This window comes from Spermophilus citellus (genome assembly GCF_964194105.1).
Source record: "Spermophilus citellus genome assembly, chromosome: 7".
Lineage (NCBI taxonomy): Eukaryota > Metazoa > Chordata > Mammalia > Rodentia > Sciuridae > Spermophilus > Spermophilus citellus.
Genome location: NC_138188.1, coordinates 136,092,518 through 136,112,973, shown reverse-complemented (window position 1 = coordinate 136,112,973; position 20,456 = coordinate 136,092,518). Strand labels below are relative to the sequence as shown.

At 32.1% G+C, this 20,456-nt stretch overlaps 1 protein-coding gene across 1 annotated transcript in view; it reads left to right on the top strand.

Annotated features, from left to right (window-relative positions):
- Nucleotides 1-20,456, top strand: part of ROBO2 (roundabout guidance receptor 2) — a gene marked incomplete at its 3' end in the record, with an annotated part of 571,084 nt that overhangs the window by 446,263 nt on the left and 104,365 nt on the right. The window contains exons 6-7 of the mRNA XM_081301980.1: nt 2,551-2,678; nt 7,364-7,375. Of these exons, the coding sequence (XP_081158106.1) occupies nt 2,551-2,678; nt 7,364-7,375 (140 nt within the window). The remainder of the gene's footprint in view (nt 1-2,550; nt 2,679-7,363; nt 7,376-20,456) is intronic.

Sequence of the window (20,456 nt, the reverse complement as noted above, 5' to 3'; positions counted from 1 at the left end):
ATTAAAAATTAAAAATCCACAGGGAACAGGTACACATGGAATGGGAATAATGGAATGCTCAGAGTCAGGGTTGGAATTCTGGCTTTTCTCTCTAGTAACTAAAGGACATTGGACAAGTCATTTAACTGAACTATCAATTTCCTCATCCATGAAATGAGGACTCCAGGTTCAGAAGATAGCTTTGAGAGTACTCTGAACAATGTGTACAATTGTATCTTTTTATACTGTGAGGCAATAATACAATTGTTTTTCTCAAGAAGATAATGTGCAAGTATCTTATATTAACTTAGAATTGTGGTTCCACATGCTTTTTGATCTAGAAAAGACCTTACAGATCATCACATTGACCCCCTCTTTTAAAACTTTTTGAGAAAACTCAGCTATAGAACAGCAAAGAGACTTCCTGAAAAACACACTAACAACCAATAGCAAAACTATAGTCAGGAATGCAGGTGTTTTTGTTTTTATGTGAATTGGAAATGCCTGCAAAATACATTGTTTTTATTCATTGTTTAAATATTGAAACATGTCATGCAGAACATTGGATAATTGTAGGAGGATTGTTTTTCCTGGACATTTTATCACCAACAAATTTTCTGAAGCCATCATCAAAATCATTGTTGTTATATTTTTATTGACAAAATCAATCAGAAAAGGTTTCTCTGTATTATGTCTCTTTTATGTATCTGAGGTTAGTATTTGTCCTTAACTACAAACATAGAACATACAAAAGCCCTAATAGGAAAGTATGGCAAATTACCAGCCTTGAAGTCATTCATAGTTAGTTGGACTTCAAATTAGCAGGAAGCAAGGAAGGTCTTTACTATGTTTTCAATTGGTATTTCTTGATCTCTGGATAGGTATACTAACCACCTGACATAAAGTGTGAATTCACTGTTCCAGTTTGAAGTACTTTATATTTCATACACCATTTAAAGCCCTTACTCATTGAGACAGATATTAGTGCAATTTAGTTAATGAGGATATTGTGACCCAGAGATTTAAGTATTTTGTCCACTATGACAACCATAGAAAAAGGTCAAGTCCATGATTAAAATCTGGCATTTTGCTACTTAGTCTGTGGTCTCAATCCCTTGGTCATGCTACTGGATGTTAAATATCAATGCAATGTTTGGGAGTATGGACATCATACTGAGTGAAACAGACAAGCCTTGATCATAATGGACAACAATAACAGTGTACATGCAGAATCATTCATGTATCAATGAGTTTCAAAGAATGACTGATTGTAATTTCCTGGTATTCCTATATAACACTTTAAATAAGACCAGCGCATGAGTCTTTTCTAACGACTTGTGACATAGTAAATAAACAAAACTGTAAGGCAAAATATGCAGAGAAGACTAAACACCATAATTAAAGAATAGAGCAGCATGAGTATTTAGGTTTATTTGGCATAAATGGTACGTAGATTTTGCATTTTGTCATGCCAAAGTCAATAAAATAGAGCTATTATTAGTGTTTATTTTAACCTCTAATAAAGTTAAGCTGTTGTTCTCTTAGCTAAAGGTAGAAGTTCAATATATCCAATTATGATAGCTTTAAATGCTAGCCTAAAATATTTTGCTTTTTTCCTAAAAACAATAAAATATCACAGCTAGTTTCTAGCAGACAGAATCAATTAAAATAATATTTTGGAAACATGAATCCAATTGTGGAATGTATGAGAAAGAGAGACAATGTGACTTAGCAAAAGCTACTGCAAAATTATGAGTTGAAAAAAATAGTGAAAATCATGAGTAAAGATCAGATATGAAAAGAGTAGAAAGCGAATGGCTTTGTTACATTGTTTATGCAATTTAAATTTTTTAGAATCTAAGAAGTGTGTGTTTTATGCAACTTGCCTCACACAAATTCATGTTAAAATTTTAAAATTTTTGAACCAATCTGTTAGTGTACAGATTTTAAAAATGGAAGCCAGACAATGAATGCATATGATTGAGCTGAGGATTTACATTTCTAAAAACCATTTCAAGTCTTAATATTTTAACAGTTCCTGTGGTTAACTTAAAAGAAATTATGACCCCTCTTCATTTTTAAAAGTAATACCCATTTTTTTTTCAATTTACCAACAAGCCAGTGTCATGCACTACCTAAAAAATAGATTAGATAATTGAATACAATGTTACTTACAAAATAATAAAATATAACTGACCGAGAAACTGAAATTTGTACAATTTTCCTTTCTAGTGAAGAACTACCAAAGAAAGGTGCCTTTGAGAGTTTTAAAGTAGCAAGAGTTATACACAAGTATAAATGTTGTATATACATATGTATTGTACATATATGTACATAAGTTATAAACATCAAAACATAAATGACTGATAAGCAACTAGAGATCAGGTGTGAAATTAATGATCTTTTTAGTAAAACCATAATGTGAATGATTGTACTTTTATGACTAAATAATGTGTGTGTGTTTGGCTTTAGGTACAATATAGCATAAAAAGAAAAAAATGAAGATGAATACTTAATGTTGTTTTCTATCAACCAGTGCTATTTAATAAGGCCAGCTCCTATTTCACACAGGTATGACATCAAAGATGATTACACTCTGAGAATTAAGAAGGCCTTGAGTACAGATGAAGGTACCTATATGTGTATTGCTGAGAATCGGGTGGGAAAAGTGGAAGCCTCCGCTACCCTCACTGTCCGAGGTAAGAGACTTAAGGTGTCAGATATAACTGAATCGGAAGACTAATATTTTATTTTTGGTAAGTGAACTCACAAGCAAAATGATAAATTCTACTTTTATTATTACATTAGATGTCTACATTGCATGCCCTCTCTATCATTAATTGAAATAAAATTATTTCTAAATTTGGGTGCAAATAATGATCATCTAAAGGCATTCATTTTTATTTAATAAAATAGAACACGGATGAAAGTTGACAGTTTCTGGCCTAAAAGTTAATCTTAGAAAGGATATAAACCAGTCATTTGGTCTCAACTACTTATGCTTTTAAATGGCATCTGTTTCAAAAGTACTCCTGTTTTCTGTTCACCAGTTTGTCACTTTATACTAGTAGAATATTGTTTAGAAATTCTTTTTTATTTTAGCATTCAAAAAAGCAATCTGAATAAAAAACTAATCATACTTCCAAAGGTGAACAAAGGGTAATGGAAAAGCTCCAGCTTCCTGATAATCTGATTTAGAGAGTGATATGTGAAATTCATTGGCTTAAGTAATTGCAGTAGTTGCTCTTTTTCATTTATAAGCATTGCACACTTTCTTAATCATGGAATAATGTTCATTTGCACACTTTCTTAATCATGAAATAATGTTCATTTATAGATTTACTGGAATTGCTTACACTTGAAGGAAAGCATTACTAAGCCCACAGCAAACTATAATGAATCAACTGGCTTCCTGGTGGAGCAAGTTGTTCCCAAGAGGTAAAATATGTCCCAGGTACTAAGTGAAGTCTTGACAGTGAACACTTAGCTTCTCCAAACAGACATTATCACCACACTATTCACTTTCATAGGGATCTAAACACACGGGAAAGCTCTTCTCCTGTTCATTCTCAAACCTTTCTTTCACACTACTTGTGCCTCCTCCTCTCATCCTTCCTTCCTCCTCCTCTCATTTATTTTCCTGTTGGCTGCAAGTGTTCATTCACACCTGTCAGATTCCTCTCAACCTATTTAGTTGTACTTCTACCCATATGCAGCTTTGCCCTCAGAAATTTTTGTAAGATGAGCAGAAGGGTTTGGAGGAGTTTGGAGGTATAACAAATGCATCAGAGATACTGAGGTTGCTCCTCCATCTTGTAAGAAAAAAGATTTTTGCCAAACTTGCAATGTAAGCTTCAAATCACACAAAACTCATTTGACTCCAGTTGTCTCCTGGGAGACAGGCATTCTGCATACCTTGAAAATACAGTGCTTTTGCACTTCTCCATTGCTCCATTCCTTTTTCACCTGATCCAGTGCTTTCTCCTGCACACAATCTAGTGTTTTCTTAGATGAAAAATACATTTAGACAAAATCAATAAAGCTACTTAAAAATATTTTCACTTCTTACAGGTAACAGATCATAAAGGACTGTGATCATATATGAACCAAATTATATACTCATTATATCTGATCAAAATCTAATAAATCATGCAAAAAAATGAAAACTCTTTATTTAACCTACACATTCTGTAGATGATTTTATATATGATTGTTTTTAAATAGGAAGCTGTTCACAAAAAACAAAATTTATCTTCGCAAAACAAATTATCTCCAAAGTTTGTGTTTGTGTGTGTGTGTTTCTGAAGTGAATGGGGAAAAAAATAAACAACCCACTAGAAATGTTCTATTCAAAAAATATTTGCTGACTAAACAAGTGGTGTGAAAATGTAAGGAGTTGTTTGTTTGTAAAAGCAGCAGGGTTCCTTTTATAGTTCAATGCTTGGATGAATGAGACATGAAGTGTTCTGTTTGCTTAAAGGTCTTTCCCACCTAATTGTTTTTATAATTTGTTGAAGTTTCAGGTTTAACATTTTATTTAACAAAGCATGCTCCACTTGCGTGGATGTCTGAAACTAACTTACAAGTAGAAAGCATTGTTTAGTTCTAAATTTTTTTTTTTTAAATCAGAAACCCTTAAATAGTTTCTCCTCTAATCTGGAGCTTGTAGATGAATTAGAATGTTTGTTGTGTGTGTATGAATTTATTACTCATCTAAAACTGAAACCTCAAAATCATGTTAAAGGAAAAACAACTCTCCATAATACAATGTAATGTAGAGTAAAATATTATTTAACAACATTTTTACCATTAGGAAAAGCAGTTGGGATTTCTCAAGCTAAGAGGTTAATAAGGAAAAAAATTGTCTACAACATTTTTTTTCCTGCGCTTTTTCTATGCACATAAATGAGATGTTCAACCTTTCTCTGGATTGTTTTATTAGAACAGGGTCAACTGACCCAAGAGGCCATGTCCATTTAATGCAGGGACACAGTTTAGTTTAATTTGCTGATTTTGAAAACATCCACCTGCTGATTTTTTTCACATGAATAATTTTCTTTGCAATACAGAAGTTTTATTATGATGTTTCTACTAAAATTGTATCATTATGTTCATTTTAGCCAACTGGTGAATATTTAAGGCAGTTTTACAATCAATATCTGAAACAGATCTCTTCAGTTGTTTTTCATTTCAGAAACATGACAAAAATAAAGTGGAGTAAAATGGAGATTACCATCAAAATAACTCCCTTTGCTGACTTGGCAAATGTAAAATTAGTAAGAAACAAAGTTAGTCAACAACATATCCCCTAGCATATACAGTCTAATCAAATATCTCATTATCTAGGAGCATTTTTTAAAATGGCTTAAAAATGACTTCATACAAACTGCATATTTGGAAACATAATTTTCCTCTATTTTTCAATTGCTTCGTTGGCTTTGCATAAATAAAGATCTCGTTGTAAAAATTACATTTCCTCTAAGGCAATGAAGCCTTAAGTTTTTTGGAGTTATTCTAGACTGCAATGAAAAAGAGATGTTTTATTTATTTGAACATGATTTTTTTATCATGGTTTCTTCTTTTTCTCTCTTTAATATTATAGATTCAAAATACCTTTTCAGGGCTAGGGTTGTGGGTCAGTGGTAGAGTGCTTGTCTCACATATGTGGGGCACTGAATTTGATCCTCTGCCCTGCATAAGTAAATAAAACAAAGGTATTGTGTCCATCTGCAACTAAAAATTTTAAAAAAAGATCTTAAAAAAATATCTTTTCATTCCTTAAAGAAACATATCTGAAATCCAGCTTGAGGTGGCAATTAAAATAGTAAATTGAAAGATGAAAGGAAAAGTTCCTTTTCTACTAGACATTGACAAAATTAGGAGAAATATCACCAGTTAGAATGAAGCATGACTTTATATTAGTCTGTTGTCTTACTCTGGATATTTTTGTGTTCTGCTCCATACCCCCTTACAAAGAAAAAGAAAAAGGAAAAATACTTCAGGGTAACTTCAGTTTTTCTTTTCATGTAGCAAACTGACCTTATGCTATGAGACCTAAGAGTTTGTCTAAGCCAGAATGTTAACACTGCTACTACTGTCAGCTTATTTTTCTTTCTGTTGCCTCTCATAAATACCATTTCTATAAAAGACTATATAGAGGCAACTATACATATGTAGTATATGTGTTATAATGCACATAAGTATTATACTTTATTTTAGAGATTACTCAAGGCTAAGTATTATGATGGATCTGTTTTGAATATACAAATATTCTTTTAATGCTGCATCTATCTTACCTTGCCCAAAGTGATTAGCAGCAAAATACTTACATTGTTCTAGAGACATGTTATTATGCAGGAGGGCTATATCCATTTGGATATAAGTGAAAGGAATTTTGTTGAAAAAGCTTATATTTTTCAATGTAAGATTTCATAAAGTTCAAATGCCGCTAAATATATTTCTTCTTCTCTGGATAATGGGACAGCATGTTTTAAAATATTCACCTCTATTTTATATAAAATGGTTTACTATCTTAACAGATTTGACATTATTCTGTTTAAAGAAAATGTTATTAAGCCAATGTATCTCTCTTACAATTTTTGTGCATTAATAACAAGGGAAGCCTATTACTACTGATTTTAGTGATTGAAAGTTATGATATAATAAAAAAAATAATAATTTGTTGGCGCATCAGTTTGAAAGCCATTCACAGTGTGAACAAGAATCAACTTGTCAGTCATTGTTTCTTGGCCTCTGCCAAAAGAAGAAAAAAGCTTAACAGTAGTTAGGGAGCTACTGAGTTGAAATCTCTAAGGATGTTCCAACCTATTTGTTATATTTTCATCCACCCTGTCCACGGATGAAAAGTGATGTGATCTTAACTTATTACTGACTGAAAAGCAGCGTCAGGGGCTTTTCTGTAGTCCTTGTAATGGTTCTGACTAACCATGCTTAAAATCCAATTGCTATTTAAATCAGACAGTGAGGCTTTCTTTTATTGACATGACATTTGCTAGTCTGTGACTTGAATGGTTATATTCAGCAGGTTCTTAACTTTGGGATAGCACTTGGCTGTTGAACTCAAGGTCTTTGACCTAATAACTGTAGTAAGTAATGGTGATGAAACTACCTGAAATAATAAAAGTTGCTGATCATTAGTCCTGAGAGCCAAAATGATATTTTTCTTGGGATCATATTTATAAACTTTCAGTTTTTTTCAAACTCAGACATCCTTGTTCATAGATTATGAGACTAGAAATCACTCTATTGTCCATACTTAACTGTAACATTACACATCATGATCATGCATTCTGATAATTTTTTTTCTTTCTTTTTTTTTAAATTTCTTTTTTATGTTCTCACCACACCATTGTAATGTCTACAGCTCGCCCTGTTGGTAAGTAGCCATCCTTTTATCCATTTAGCATGGCTTTTTACAATGCTTCATAATTCATGCATAGTAGAATTTGACAGAAATATTATTATTCACCCATATTCAAGTATTACTGGAGGGACTGTCTACTATAGAAATTCTTCTGACTTTTTTGTCACTTTGAAAAACCATTTTTTTGTAACGACTTTTGCTGCAAAGCATTGTGTAGGTGTCAGTTTTCATATAAATGTATAAATGAATGATTTATGGTATAAAATGCTAACTTTTCTTAAGCAGCAAAATAGAATTCTTTCCTTTCCTTGTATGTATAAAAGAATCAATTACTATTTATGCTTGGTATTGGTTAAGACAAAAGATTATAAGATTTTATAAGATCAATTAAGCAATTCTATTACTTTCATCACTTATTTTATTTTAACCTACACAGACTCCCAGTTCTTTAGGAGTATTTTTACCTGCTACACACCTGTTATCTGCATGCCTATATATAAACAAAATTAAGTAGAATGCTTTAACTTATTGTGAATAGATTGTGACCCTTAGTGTATAAGGGAAAAGAGAGCAGTGGTTTTTGGCATGAAAAGTTAATGTTTGTGTTTTTAACATATCTTATTCTTCATTTGGCTTTGCAAAATTGAAGTAAGAGCTTACGCTTGCAGAAATTTAGGTAGTAATTATTCATGAGCATGTGGTTGATAAAATATTTTCAAATTCATTGATTTACTAATCTTTTTGTGTCAGATTTGAAGTTTAGTTTAACCCAAGAAATACATTTAAATAAACGAAATATTGGTAATTGTGTGATAAGTAAATTAACAGATAGATGTGTACATGGCTGAATGAATGAATGGATCAATTCTACATATTGCTTCATTAATATACTAAGAAATAACAAATTTTTTTCGTTTTTAGGAATTTTTTAATTTTTCCAGCTAGCTTTAAAACTTTCCTTAATATAATAACTTTATATTGCTCACATTGATATATATTGATCCAAATTCATAACCCTCCCCCTACCTTTCTTTGAAACAGTCACAGACTTTATTATCACATAGTATGTTGTTTCATTAATAGCAAATACCGTAAATAGAACTTTGGTGTCCCAATCTGAATTTCTGATATGCCATTTCTGATCAGTTCTTTCTTATGTTAGCTCTTGAATAACTGAAACTTTCATCATCTCTTCTATAAAACGAACAAAATAATATTGACTTATCAAAGTTGCTGCAAGACTGGATTGAGCTTATAATTGATTATGTATTTGAAAAGTGTTCTATATGCCAATACTGGCTAATGTATTCCTTGTTTCTGAGACATTATTTTGCATTTTGATAATTGAAATATGGTTATGACTTAAAGGTATTTGAAAAATAAAGTACCAGACTATTTTTTTTCTAGGAACATTCATGTTATTTGAAAATTGTGGACTATATTGTTATAATATTTAATCTTCATTTTCTTGTATTTTAAAGAAATTCTATGAATGATAACTTGGTTGTCAATGGAATAGTATCTAAAATATGGAAGAGAAAGGGAAAATTCAGATAACAGAGAAAGACAGAGAACAAGCTGACGGCAGGCTCCATGACCATTCTCTCCGATTTCCTTGTCTCAGCATCTGTGAAAACGTTTTCTGGTCCAGGGACAGACTTATTTATGTATCCAAGAAAGTATTTCATTATTTATTCTTGTTGTATAATAAAATATAAGTGAAGAGATTTATACAAGTCAGGTGTGGTGGTACATGTCTAAAATAGTAGCTATTTGGGGAGACTTGAGGCAGGAGGATTATAAGTTCAAGGCCAGCTTGACAAGACTAGTGAGATCAAATCTCAAAACAGTCCAACAAAACAAAAGCAAAAGCAGAATCATTTATATATAACAAATTTAAGGAATGAATGAGAGTAAATGTAAATATAACATTAATTGACAAGGATTAAAGCAATTTGAACTTTTTTGGAATTCTTGATAACTAAGCAATATAAATTTACAACTTTAATTAGAAATTATTTTAAAATATTAAACTTATGGATTTTATAATAAATATATAAAGATACATGATTAAAAGTGAAAATTTGTCAATTGAAAGGTTGGCAATAAGTACCTCAAAATTCAATTTGATTAGGCTTAGGCATCAATTTTAATTATAAGATCATGACTTCAAATGAATAGAAAAATATCACATATAAATTATAGATTTTATACAGCAAATCCTGAGTCTGCTATATTGTTACCAGTTAATATCAAACATTTCCAGAACATAAAACAATATTTTAATAATTTTTTTATGTATTTTAAACATTTAAGCAAAGAAAACAGTACATTGATGAAAACAATGTGATGTACACAGAGTATAGGGATTTATCTGTCACCTACAAGTCCTTTTAAAAGTTATTTCCATTTTTTATTCTTGTTTGAAATGATTCTTAAATTCCCATTAGACTGGAAATAAAGAATAGCTTCTTGACACATTGCATTTTACTCGGGAAAGTCTGTCATTTCATAAATCTATCTCGAATGACTTATAACAGTTTTCAGAAATATCAAGAACTATACTTTATACTTGACAACTACTATTAATTTTGGAAACTGAATTTTAGATACATTTTTATTGAATTACTAAAATAGAGACTGATAATTGGGAAATTAGTCTGTTTTTTTCTATCAAATTCTTACATCAATTTAAGTTTAGGAACTATAGGTATTTGAACTTTTATTGTTAGTGGACTCAGAAGAAAGTTTTTAAACTTTCAGGTGGTAGTAAGAATATTCTGTAGACACCATAGACTGCGAACAGAAGCTAGTTTTTAATTCCAATATGTTTGGTGAAAAAAATTGTACCCAGCACATAAAGCTTAGAGAAAATGCTGTGAGGGCAAACTTTCCAAAGAAAATTAGAAATCATTGCAGATTCTGGAATTCTTACAAATTCAGAAAATCATCATGGCATTACACTAGATGAAACTTCCTGATGGTCTATGGAATGTCCCACTTAGAAATCTTTTAAAAACCCCAACTGGGAGTTTGTTCAAATGGATGACTCTTATGAGTTAAAGAATTTGCAACTTAGTGCAATCCACAAACACCTTCCAGACTCTACTTTGGAGATTCTATAAAACTTGATTACGAGAATCCCCAATGTGGAAAAAAATTGCTGAAATCAGTCCATTATACACTTGCCAATGGAAACCAGTATTTTCCAGATTGCATTATTCATCTGTAATGTTACCAACATCTCCTAAAGAGCCCTTTAATTCAACCTCTGTATTTATTGGTTTCCAAAATTCTAGACCAATGCCACTTTGACAATTAAAAAGCCATTTTTACTATTTCAAAGACATTCCTTATAAGAAAAGCACAAATGCATAGTTAACTAAGAATGTTGAAATGTTCTTTTGTTTATGTGGAAAACTCTTCCAATGAAGGAACTGACAAGAAAAAAACATGGTCTAAATAAGGATAAATATCTTGCTTCCTATACCCATCTGTCTTATTTTCCTATTGGAAGCCTTTCCCAAGCTTAAAAATAAAAAAGAACATCTATTTTGGAGATGGGCAACACATTTTTTCCTAGCAGCAACTCAAAACATGATGAGTAATTTGGAAAAGAACTGTCAAATCGACCAGCTGCCTTACTTGTGACGCTGAGCCCTGCCTCATTTTATATCTTGTACACCATATGCTATCTGCTGATTGCCTCAAGTAGAGAGACCAAAAGCTGAGCATATCAGGTGAAACATGTTTGAAATATCACAAACAAACTGACAGTACACAACTTTATGAAAAAACTTTTTTCCCAATTCAGTGACATAAAAGTATGTTCTTTTGATAGTAGAATATAATTGGTCACAGAAGAATTCATAAATATTGAAAAAATCATGTTCTTGGCAAAATTCCACATTTTTCGATTATGATTTTATAGAATCTGCCACTAGTCAAAACAGACATCTATAGGGACATAGTTTTTCAATGTTTTAACTGCTTAAGCACAAAAGTAAACATATTCTCATTTTAGAAAGATCTATTTTATGAGTTGAGGCAGTTTTGGAATAGCATGTTCTAACATATTTTATTCGTGAGGCCACCAAGAAATACAACAACAACAATAAAATGAGTGAATAAAATAATAATTCAAGACAAATTATAAATCAGTTATTACTAAGGAACAAGGTGACAGATATTTTTGACACCTTCATATCCCACCCTACCTTGAAATTTGGAAACTATAATGTGCTAAATGTAATTTATATTAGAAGTGGAAAAATTACAGTTACTTTCAAGTCAAAAAAAAACATGGTTATTATGCAGCATGCTAAGATGTATTATTTGTAAAAGGTGTTCTGAGTGTGTTTTGGAAGGAGACCTAGAATTTTATTCCTTTCATTCTTTCTTTGTTGGACAAACTGTACCTCATAACCTGGGGTAATCTTTTCTTTCCTTCAAGTTCTTGATGTTTCTTGCACCTGGCACTAATTAGCTACTTTATACAGAGTCCTGATTAACTATTACTAAATAAATATCATGTTTTTCATCGCCCCATATATTTTTACAAAATTATGGGTAAAAATGCATATTCTAATAGAGTTTCCACTATGTGAAATGTTCAAGATATCTTAAACTAATTCTTATTTTTAAAGTGAAAAACAATTTTAGATTACTTCTGCTGGGCCAGTTTTAGCCTTATGTGCTTGACAGCATCTGTCCATTGTCTCTATAGGGAAGGTTAGGTAAGAATTATTGAATCACATATTTCTTTCTTTCTTTCTTTTTGTTTCTCAAAACTGGATGACATATTCTCTTTTTTTTGGAATTGAAAGGTACTTCCACAACAATTCCCTCTTGGTTGGGATATCTCTTTACATATGAATACCCATGTGATCCCTTCTTCCATATATATTTTCTGGATTACATGTTGATGATAATCAACCTTCATCAGATATTCCTGGGACACCAAAAGCTCCCCAAATCTATAGGATCATAATTAAGTTAATCCTGCAAGGATGTTTCCTTCTGTTTTATCTTTGAATATTTTTCTTTCACTTACTTTCTTCAGACATACTTTGTTTATTGTCTTTCCTATGTTTACATTCCATGTTTAATGACTATGCTGTAATAATTTCAAAGGTAAGAATTTTATTTCATATGTGTGAATTTTAATGTCAGTTTTCACCTTCCTTTTTAAATTATAATCATCACATATTTCTTCTTACTAAAATAATTTATTTCTTACTAAAATAATTTATCTCATGTGTCACTTAATCCATTTACCCCTTTTATGAATTTGTTTGTTGCTTTTGTAGAAGAAAAACTTCATTGTATGTACTTTCCTTTAAAATATGGTCAACTATTTAAAGTATGTCTGTGTTTCTTTGATAATTCCTAGAAGGTACTGGTCATTTCTCTTGGATTAATTATTTTTCCTTTTTTCTCTTTAATTAAATAAGTAGTTCAGTAATATATATATTTATTTTGTTTTGCATAGATCATATTGAATCCTTATCTGGTAATTATCTAGTTGAGTGCAGAAGACTACAGTTTGCATGTTTAGAGAAGAGAAAGAGGAAAGTATGAGGGTCATTTGCTAGCCCTTGCTTGGAATGCAATCTTAAATCTCTCTTTTTTTTTTTCTTAATTTTTAAGCGTATTTGTTCTAGTCAGTTATATATGACAGCAGAATGCTTCTCTGGTTGTACATGAAGTAGGGTCACACCATTGATGCAATCATGACCTAGTATAACGATGTCAGTCTCACTCCATCATTTCTTCAAATCTTCATGCTCCCTCCTCTCTCTTCCCTGCCTTTGCCCAATCCAGAGTTCCTCCACGCATCCCGTGCCCAACTCCCCATTATGGATTAGCATCCACTTATCAAAGAAAACATTTGGCCTTTAGTTTTGGGGGATTGGCTTACTTCGCTTAGCATGATATTCTACAACTCCATCCATTTATGTGCAAATACATAATTTTATTTTCTTTTATAGTAATATTCTATTGTGTACATATACCACAGTTTCTTTATCCATTCATCTATTGAAGAGCATCTAGATTGGTTCCTTTATGAAAAAATAAAATCAATTTCTTCTTAGTGTTTTATTGACTCTGCTGATAAACAATAATCTTTGTTAGGTTTTGAGCTCTCTGCTTTCCCACATGAAACTACCTCCTCATCTTCCCTTTATATTCCTTTGTTCATAATGAAGATGGCTTTCAGGCATGGTAGTTTTCTATTACTGAGAGAAAATCGTCACAAACTGAGCTATTTAAAACAACATCCAGGGCTGGGGATGTGGCTCAAGTGGTAGCGCGCTCGCTTGGCATGCGTGCGGCCCGGGTTCAATCCTCAGCACCACATACAAACAAAGATGTTGTGTCCGCAGAAAAAACTAAAAAACAAATATTAAAGATTCTCTCTTGCTTGCTCGCTCTCGCTCTCTCTTTAAAAATAAAAAATAAAACAACATCCATTAATTAAGTCAAAATTCTATAGATACAAAGAACAGACAGGTAAAAGCGGGGGGGGGGGGTTCTGTTTAGGGTCTCAACAGGTGAAAATCAAAATATATACCCAGTTAGGCTCTTCTGTAGAAACTCTCCGAAAAAAAAGCACTTCAAATTTTGTTTGTGTTGATGGCAGACTTAAGTTCCTCGCAGTTGTAGACTGAAGACCCCAATTCCTTGGCTGCAAGTCAGTGTCACCCACAGTTTTGAGAGGTCACTCTTCAGCCTTCCTATATGGCTTACAGGGCCTTCAAAGTTGGCAATGGTTTCTTGAATTCTTATGTGTTAATTTTGTATTGCTTCCCTTTTGGTACTAGAGAAAATCTACTTATTTAAAAATCTCATAGGATTAAGTTAGACCCAACTGACTCATCTTCCTGTCTTCGGGTCAACTGATTTGTACTCTCAGTTATATCTTCAGAATCTCTTTTGTAACATAACATGATCATGAGGGTAACTCCAGCAAGCGGAAGTCACGTGGGTCACCTTAGAATTCTGCCCACCACAGGACTCTTGGCTTTTTCTTTCTTTAAGTTCACCTTCCTTTCTTCTAAATTTTAGCTGGTTTTCTATGTAGTCATGTCTCTTATTTTCAAAATCATGATTAAAGGATCAAATGACTAGCTTTTGCAATGTGACAGGAAATTATAGTGACATGACTAGTGATAGAGAATGGAGGCTGTTTATGCTGATGTTCACCTTGCTTCCTCTTTCTCCTCCCGACTTGAACCTGTTTGGCAGGGATACCATACAGTTTGTTGTTTTGGCTTACAGTAGCTTTTCCATATTATTCATTTCTTTTCTTATAATAACTAGAGGAAAATAGAGCAAAATATATTGACTACATTATCTTAAACCAAACATCAAAAAGTTTAAATCTCATTAATTTTAGAATCTCTCCACATAGGATTAAAATAGAAACTAAATATTTTAACTTGGTACCTAAAGTACTATAAGTTTTGAATATTGTAATAATGTAAATTCTGTGGCCTGAAACTGTCCAATGAGATGAGAATTAAGAGATTTCACTGGATATAGACAGAATAAAACACATGAACATCTGAGTCATGCCTTTAAAAAAGGTCAAAAGTTTCATTTTTATATGTTATTGTAATTTGTAGACAGCAAGTAACACTATGATATGTATGTTTTCATATCCTATAAAATATATTGTGATATGTATTACACCTAAGTCTTACATGCATGACATTTAAATTACTGCACTACGTACTTAAACATATTAAAGGTTACTCAAGGGACTAGTACATAATTATATTCATTAAAAATATATAAACTAGCAAATTAAATTAAATTTTGAGTTAAAATATATCTGAATGCACATTAGGCTATCTGGCAAATATTGCTTCCAAGATTTATTGGTGATGCTATTTTCTTCTATCCTACAAAATGATTCGTTCTTTATCTGCAAATATGTTGTTGTATTAATCTTTCTGCTGCTTCTAGCTCTAGCATAACACTTACATGTGGTAGGGGCATGCCAAATGTTGGCACAGTTAATTGATACACACATATGCATACATAGGTAATACTTGCCTAGAAAATGTTTATGCAAGCAGCTTTAAATAGTGCCATAAAAAGATTAAGCAACATTAATGGTAACAGGCCAATCACATATTCCTCATTCTGCTAGTAGGAGATAAAATACAACAAAAAGAAGGCACTAATGAGTTAGGATGGTGCCTTACTAAGCGTGTAATTAATGTTATTAAGAAACATTGCAGTTGCATATTAAAATTCCGTTAACTAAGCAACCCTTCAGCATCAGTACATTGGTTCCTGGGTTGCAAAAAATTTTTCCTTTTCCCTTTTTCTGATTGGCATCTTCATGCAATCTTTCTTTAAAAAATGAGATAATGGGATGTGATCAGCCTTCCTGGTTTTCCTGGAATGCTGATGTGACAGTTCTGGCAAGTTGACAGGTTAAGTGACTGAAAGTGGATGTCTTGTCTCACCATTTACTTGAAGAGCCATTTTTTAGGCTATAGTTTTCCCCTCCTCACTTGCACAGTTATGACCCCTTCTACCCCCAATATAAGAAATCTTATTTCCCCAGTTTAGCAGCATAGGACCTTGATATTTTTTAACAAACTTTTAAAATATTCTCTATTTGCTGGTCAAAAATATGATCATCCTTTTCTGAATTATGTGAATATTGTCTTGATAAACAATTAGTTCTAAAATTAATAGTATTTCATTTGCAAATCAAGAGTTCCCTAAAGAGTGAAAAAAAATTATTCTGATAAAAAACAGAAAATATGGGGAAGTGATACTTAGAAGTTCAAAATTTCTTAAAATGTTTATAGATGTTTCTAGAATGTTTTCAATGTATAGATTTTTTTATAGTTCAGATGTTCTATGCAACTTGTATGTTGAATCAAGTATGAGTTCCTGTAATTACCTACAATCAAAATTAAATCTACTTTGGTAATCCAAGATATAATAAAGCTTAAAATTTCTATAAACATACCTGAGTTATACAATGAAGTTAGTGTACTACTTATACGAATTATGACCAACAGTATCACTGGTGGAAAAGTGTCAGAAGCTTTGAGTATAATGAGATGGAAAAAAATATTGCAATGTAGAAATATTTAATACCATCATAGGATTATAGAAGGCTTTGTAAAACAAGGAAAGACAATTAATATGGAAAAATACATGGTTTCACTAATATGATCCTTTTGTTTAACATGCTGACTAAAAATGTAGAATGATCTAGATTGCCGGTGGTGACAAAGAAGGAGGTGAGGTTAATGGACCCTTGGTGCCATTGGAAGAATTTTATATTTCTAACATAAAACATGTGTTTTTCTCTCTGTGAAGAACAACCTCTTACCCTTCCTCTTAACTGTTTAATCAATAAAAAATAATCAAATTCTATCCTTCCTCCCTTTCTCCCTCTGTCCCTTCCCTTTCTCCCTCTTTCCTTCCTTTAGCTTCTCTTAGAATTGCTTTTACAGTTGCTCTACAATGCAATTAAGAAGTCCTACTTTGGTCATCAGATTTGGAATAATTGAGAGTGGTTTTGGGGTTTCAAGTATTATATGAACCCTCCAAAATTGTAGTCCTCCCATAGTCAACAAATTCCATAGGAGGAAGTAAGAAATGCACAGAGTAATATTAAATGACAGCAGCATCATTATTCACACAAGGAATGGATGCTCCTATGTATGTGACCTCTGATAGGTGAAGAGCAGGATGTGAAGTCTGAATAGATGAAGATTCTAAGGAATCTCATTCATTGTGATCATTCTATTCTCTTTAACCATTTACTTCACTTTTTCAAATTTATGAAACCAGTAAACTATATAGTACTTTTCCATCTTCATTTGGATATCAGAAAAGTGTGTATATTGGGGGGTGGGCCAGGCATGGGGGTGCACACCTGTAATCCGAGTAGCTCTGGAGGCTGAGACAGGAGGACTGCAAGTTCAAAGCCTGCATCAGCAACGGTGAGATGTTAAACAACTCAGTAAGACTCTGTTTCTAATAAAATACAAAATTAGGCTGGGGATGTGGCTAAATGGTTGAGTGCCCCTGAGTTCAATCTCTGGTATCACCACCACCCCCCAAAAAAAGATGTCATAAAAATACATATCTGTTTATGTTTATACAAATTATATTATTGTCAAAAGAAAAGGTATAGATATTGGTATTTTTAGCATGGAATAAGAATTTTAATATTAGCTACAATTACTCATTAGAAAAGAAACAATTCACTCATCTAGAAGAGTTATTGCTATGGACTCAGTAAGAAAAACAATTAATTGGAAAAGTAAGTAACTTAGCAATTTGATCATTTATATTCCTTGGAAATAGTGACAAATGAATAAAATGTGATTAAATGGGCTTTATAAAAGTGATTACCTTAAATCCTATATTTCTAATTTATATTTTCCATTACAAATGCATTCTTTCCTCTGAGATGAATTATGTATTAATATGCTTCAAATCAAATATTTTATGACATTATGTATGCATTTCCAATATTAAAAGAAATGATATGGACTCAAGTGAATGTTAAATAGTAAAAAATTAATAAAATTAAATAAGTTCAAAACAATCACTTATCAATTAGAAGTCAAACTCTTCTGTTTTTAGATTGAATAAACATTTATCTCTTATTTCTAGAGTACACTGCATTGTAATGAAATGACTTCTGCCTACTAACATTTTGCCAGGACTTCTAGGTCTGATTGCTATAAAATGCCTATTTTTGTCTATATACTTTTGTTCCTCTGGGATGGTAGCTACTTGTTTATAGTTATATAGTCATGTTCAAATTGGTTAGAATTTTTTTTCCAACATTTTCTGTCATTTCCCTCCATCCAAATTATTACCAATAGTATTGGTGAAAAAATGTCAGAAGCTTTGAGTACAATGAGATGGAAAAAAATTGAATATTTGCTATCCATTTTAAAAAATTTCCTAATCCATGCCCTTTACTTAGAAATTCACTCTTAGGAGCTTTTCTAGGCCAAGTAAAGACAACATTTCAGTGCAAGGTGGTAAACAACACTTCACACCAATAAGAATGTACTACTGATCTGAGTAAGATATGTAAATGGGGGAAAATAGAGGAAAAAAAGAGAGAGACAATGCAAGCAAGGGCATGTACCTGAAATTGGAAGGAACAAAGGGCAAGTACAAGGTCAGGGTGTGTTCAGGTTAATCCTTGTTGACAAGGTGAATCAAAAGATAATAGATATCAAGATTGGTTAAGCACAAGAAAAGCCAATATATATGTGAGTGATGGAGAGAAGACTGGTCTACTGAAATTCTGGAAGTAGTCTGGGGACAAATGAGTGTCAGGATGATAAAATCTTGGGAGGGAATGATTTGCAAGCCTTGCAATGATATGCATTGTAGGTTTTTATTGCCATGTAATGAAAAGCACTGTAGGGTTTTGAATCAAGAGTGATTTGAAAGAAAGTGTATTTAAGAAAGGCTGTACTTAGAGTTAGTATAGGAAGAAAAAGATTATGGGTTTTATGCTCCTTTAAATAATAAAAACAGCTATTCAAGAAAAACATGTTATGATTTTTAAAATATTATACCTTATTGGAAATTGTAGCCTAAAGTTCTTACTCAATTATTTGATACTAGACATGAAAAATTCTCAGTTAATCAGATTATAATTTGAAGTAAAACAAATAAAACTAGCAGTTCAGTGTTTAATAGGTCCAACTACGACATTGAAATGAACGAATGTAAAGTAAACCTATCTTCCAGTCTAAGACTTTAACCTTAAGAAAATTGTGTACCCTTTATAAAGTTCAGTTTACTGGCCTTTATATCATAATGGTAATCATTAAGACATCAGGTTTTCAAATTTTAAATGAAATAATGCCTGTAAATGGTTTAACATAGTCCCTAGCACTTAATAAGCACTCAATTAATGTTAATTATTTTCATTGTATTGCACAGTTTGTGACTGAGCAAGTCTTTGACTCAAGCAAAAGATCAAAGAGATTGCTTTTTAAATGTTTGCAGAATATATTAGCATTTAATAAGTAAATTATATTAAATAGCAAAAAATATTTTCTACTCCAGTTTGTCAGGAAGTTCAAAATGTTTATTACTATTGAATCAAAAGTTTATTCATTCAGGCATGAAATTGCACCCAAAGAAAGGGAGCAGCTGAGTGTGCCTGTAATCACCCTGTATCACATATTAATGTACCTAACTGCTGCATGACTATCTCCATGTTAATGCCTGCCATACAAAGTCATATTTTCCTGTAGAAACAACTTGAACATGATGCGATTAACCTTTAAGGTCCCCCTCCCCTCATCTGAAAGCCCACCTCATGCATGGCCTATGCTTCCTACTCCTGTTCAGCCATCTGATTTCCATATCACCCACTCACTCTCACCAGCAAGCATTAGCATAACAGAGCTGTCTCGTGACTTTGATTGAAGCCAGCTTGGGCTGAATTCAGTATCAAAGCATAATTTCACAGAAATCAAATCTAATTTGCTGTGCATTGTATTTAAATTCTCAAAACACAGTTTCAAGTGAACTGGCCTAGACCTCTAATCTTAATTGACCTTTTTATAGATCAGGTCTACTTCTCTGGAAATCACACAACATACTTTTCTCATAGAGATATTGTTTTTTAATGTGTAAGTGTTGATTAAATACTGAACTGCATCACTCTGCTCCATCTCATTTCGTCTTATAGCTAAAGCAATAAGGTATAATCACTTGACATAGTAAGCAAGTAGGTTATTGCAGTATAGTTACAAGAAATTTGTCTAATGTTTTCAGGTTTTAGAGAGGACATAAATATGTATTTCATAGTCATCTGTCTTAACAAACATCAGAGAATTGCCATTTTTATAACTAGCATATTCTTTTGGAGTTTATAACTCGATATCCTTAATTCAAATTGGGTTTAAATTGTGTTTTGAATTGTCATCTTGAGGACCTAATTGTGTGTTTTTCATATTTAATGAGAAACATTGTATAAAATCCCTTTTATGTAGAGCACACTTCCCACTATCATGCTGTGTTGATAAAACACCACCCCTGTCTACTCCCTCCGTTTGGTGCCATCAGCCAA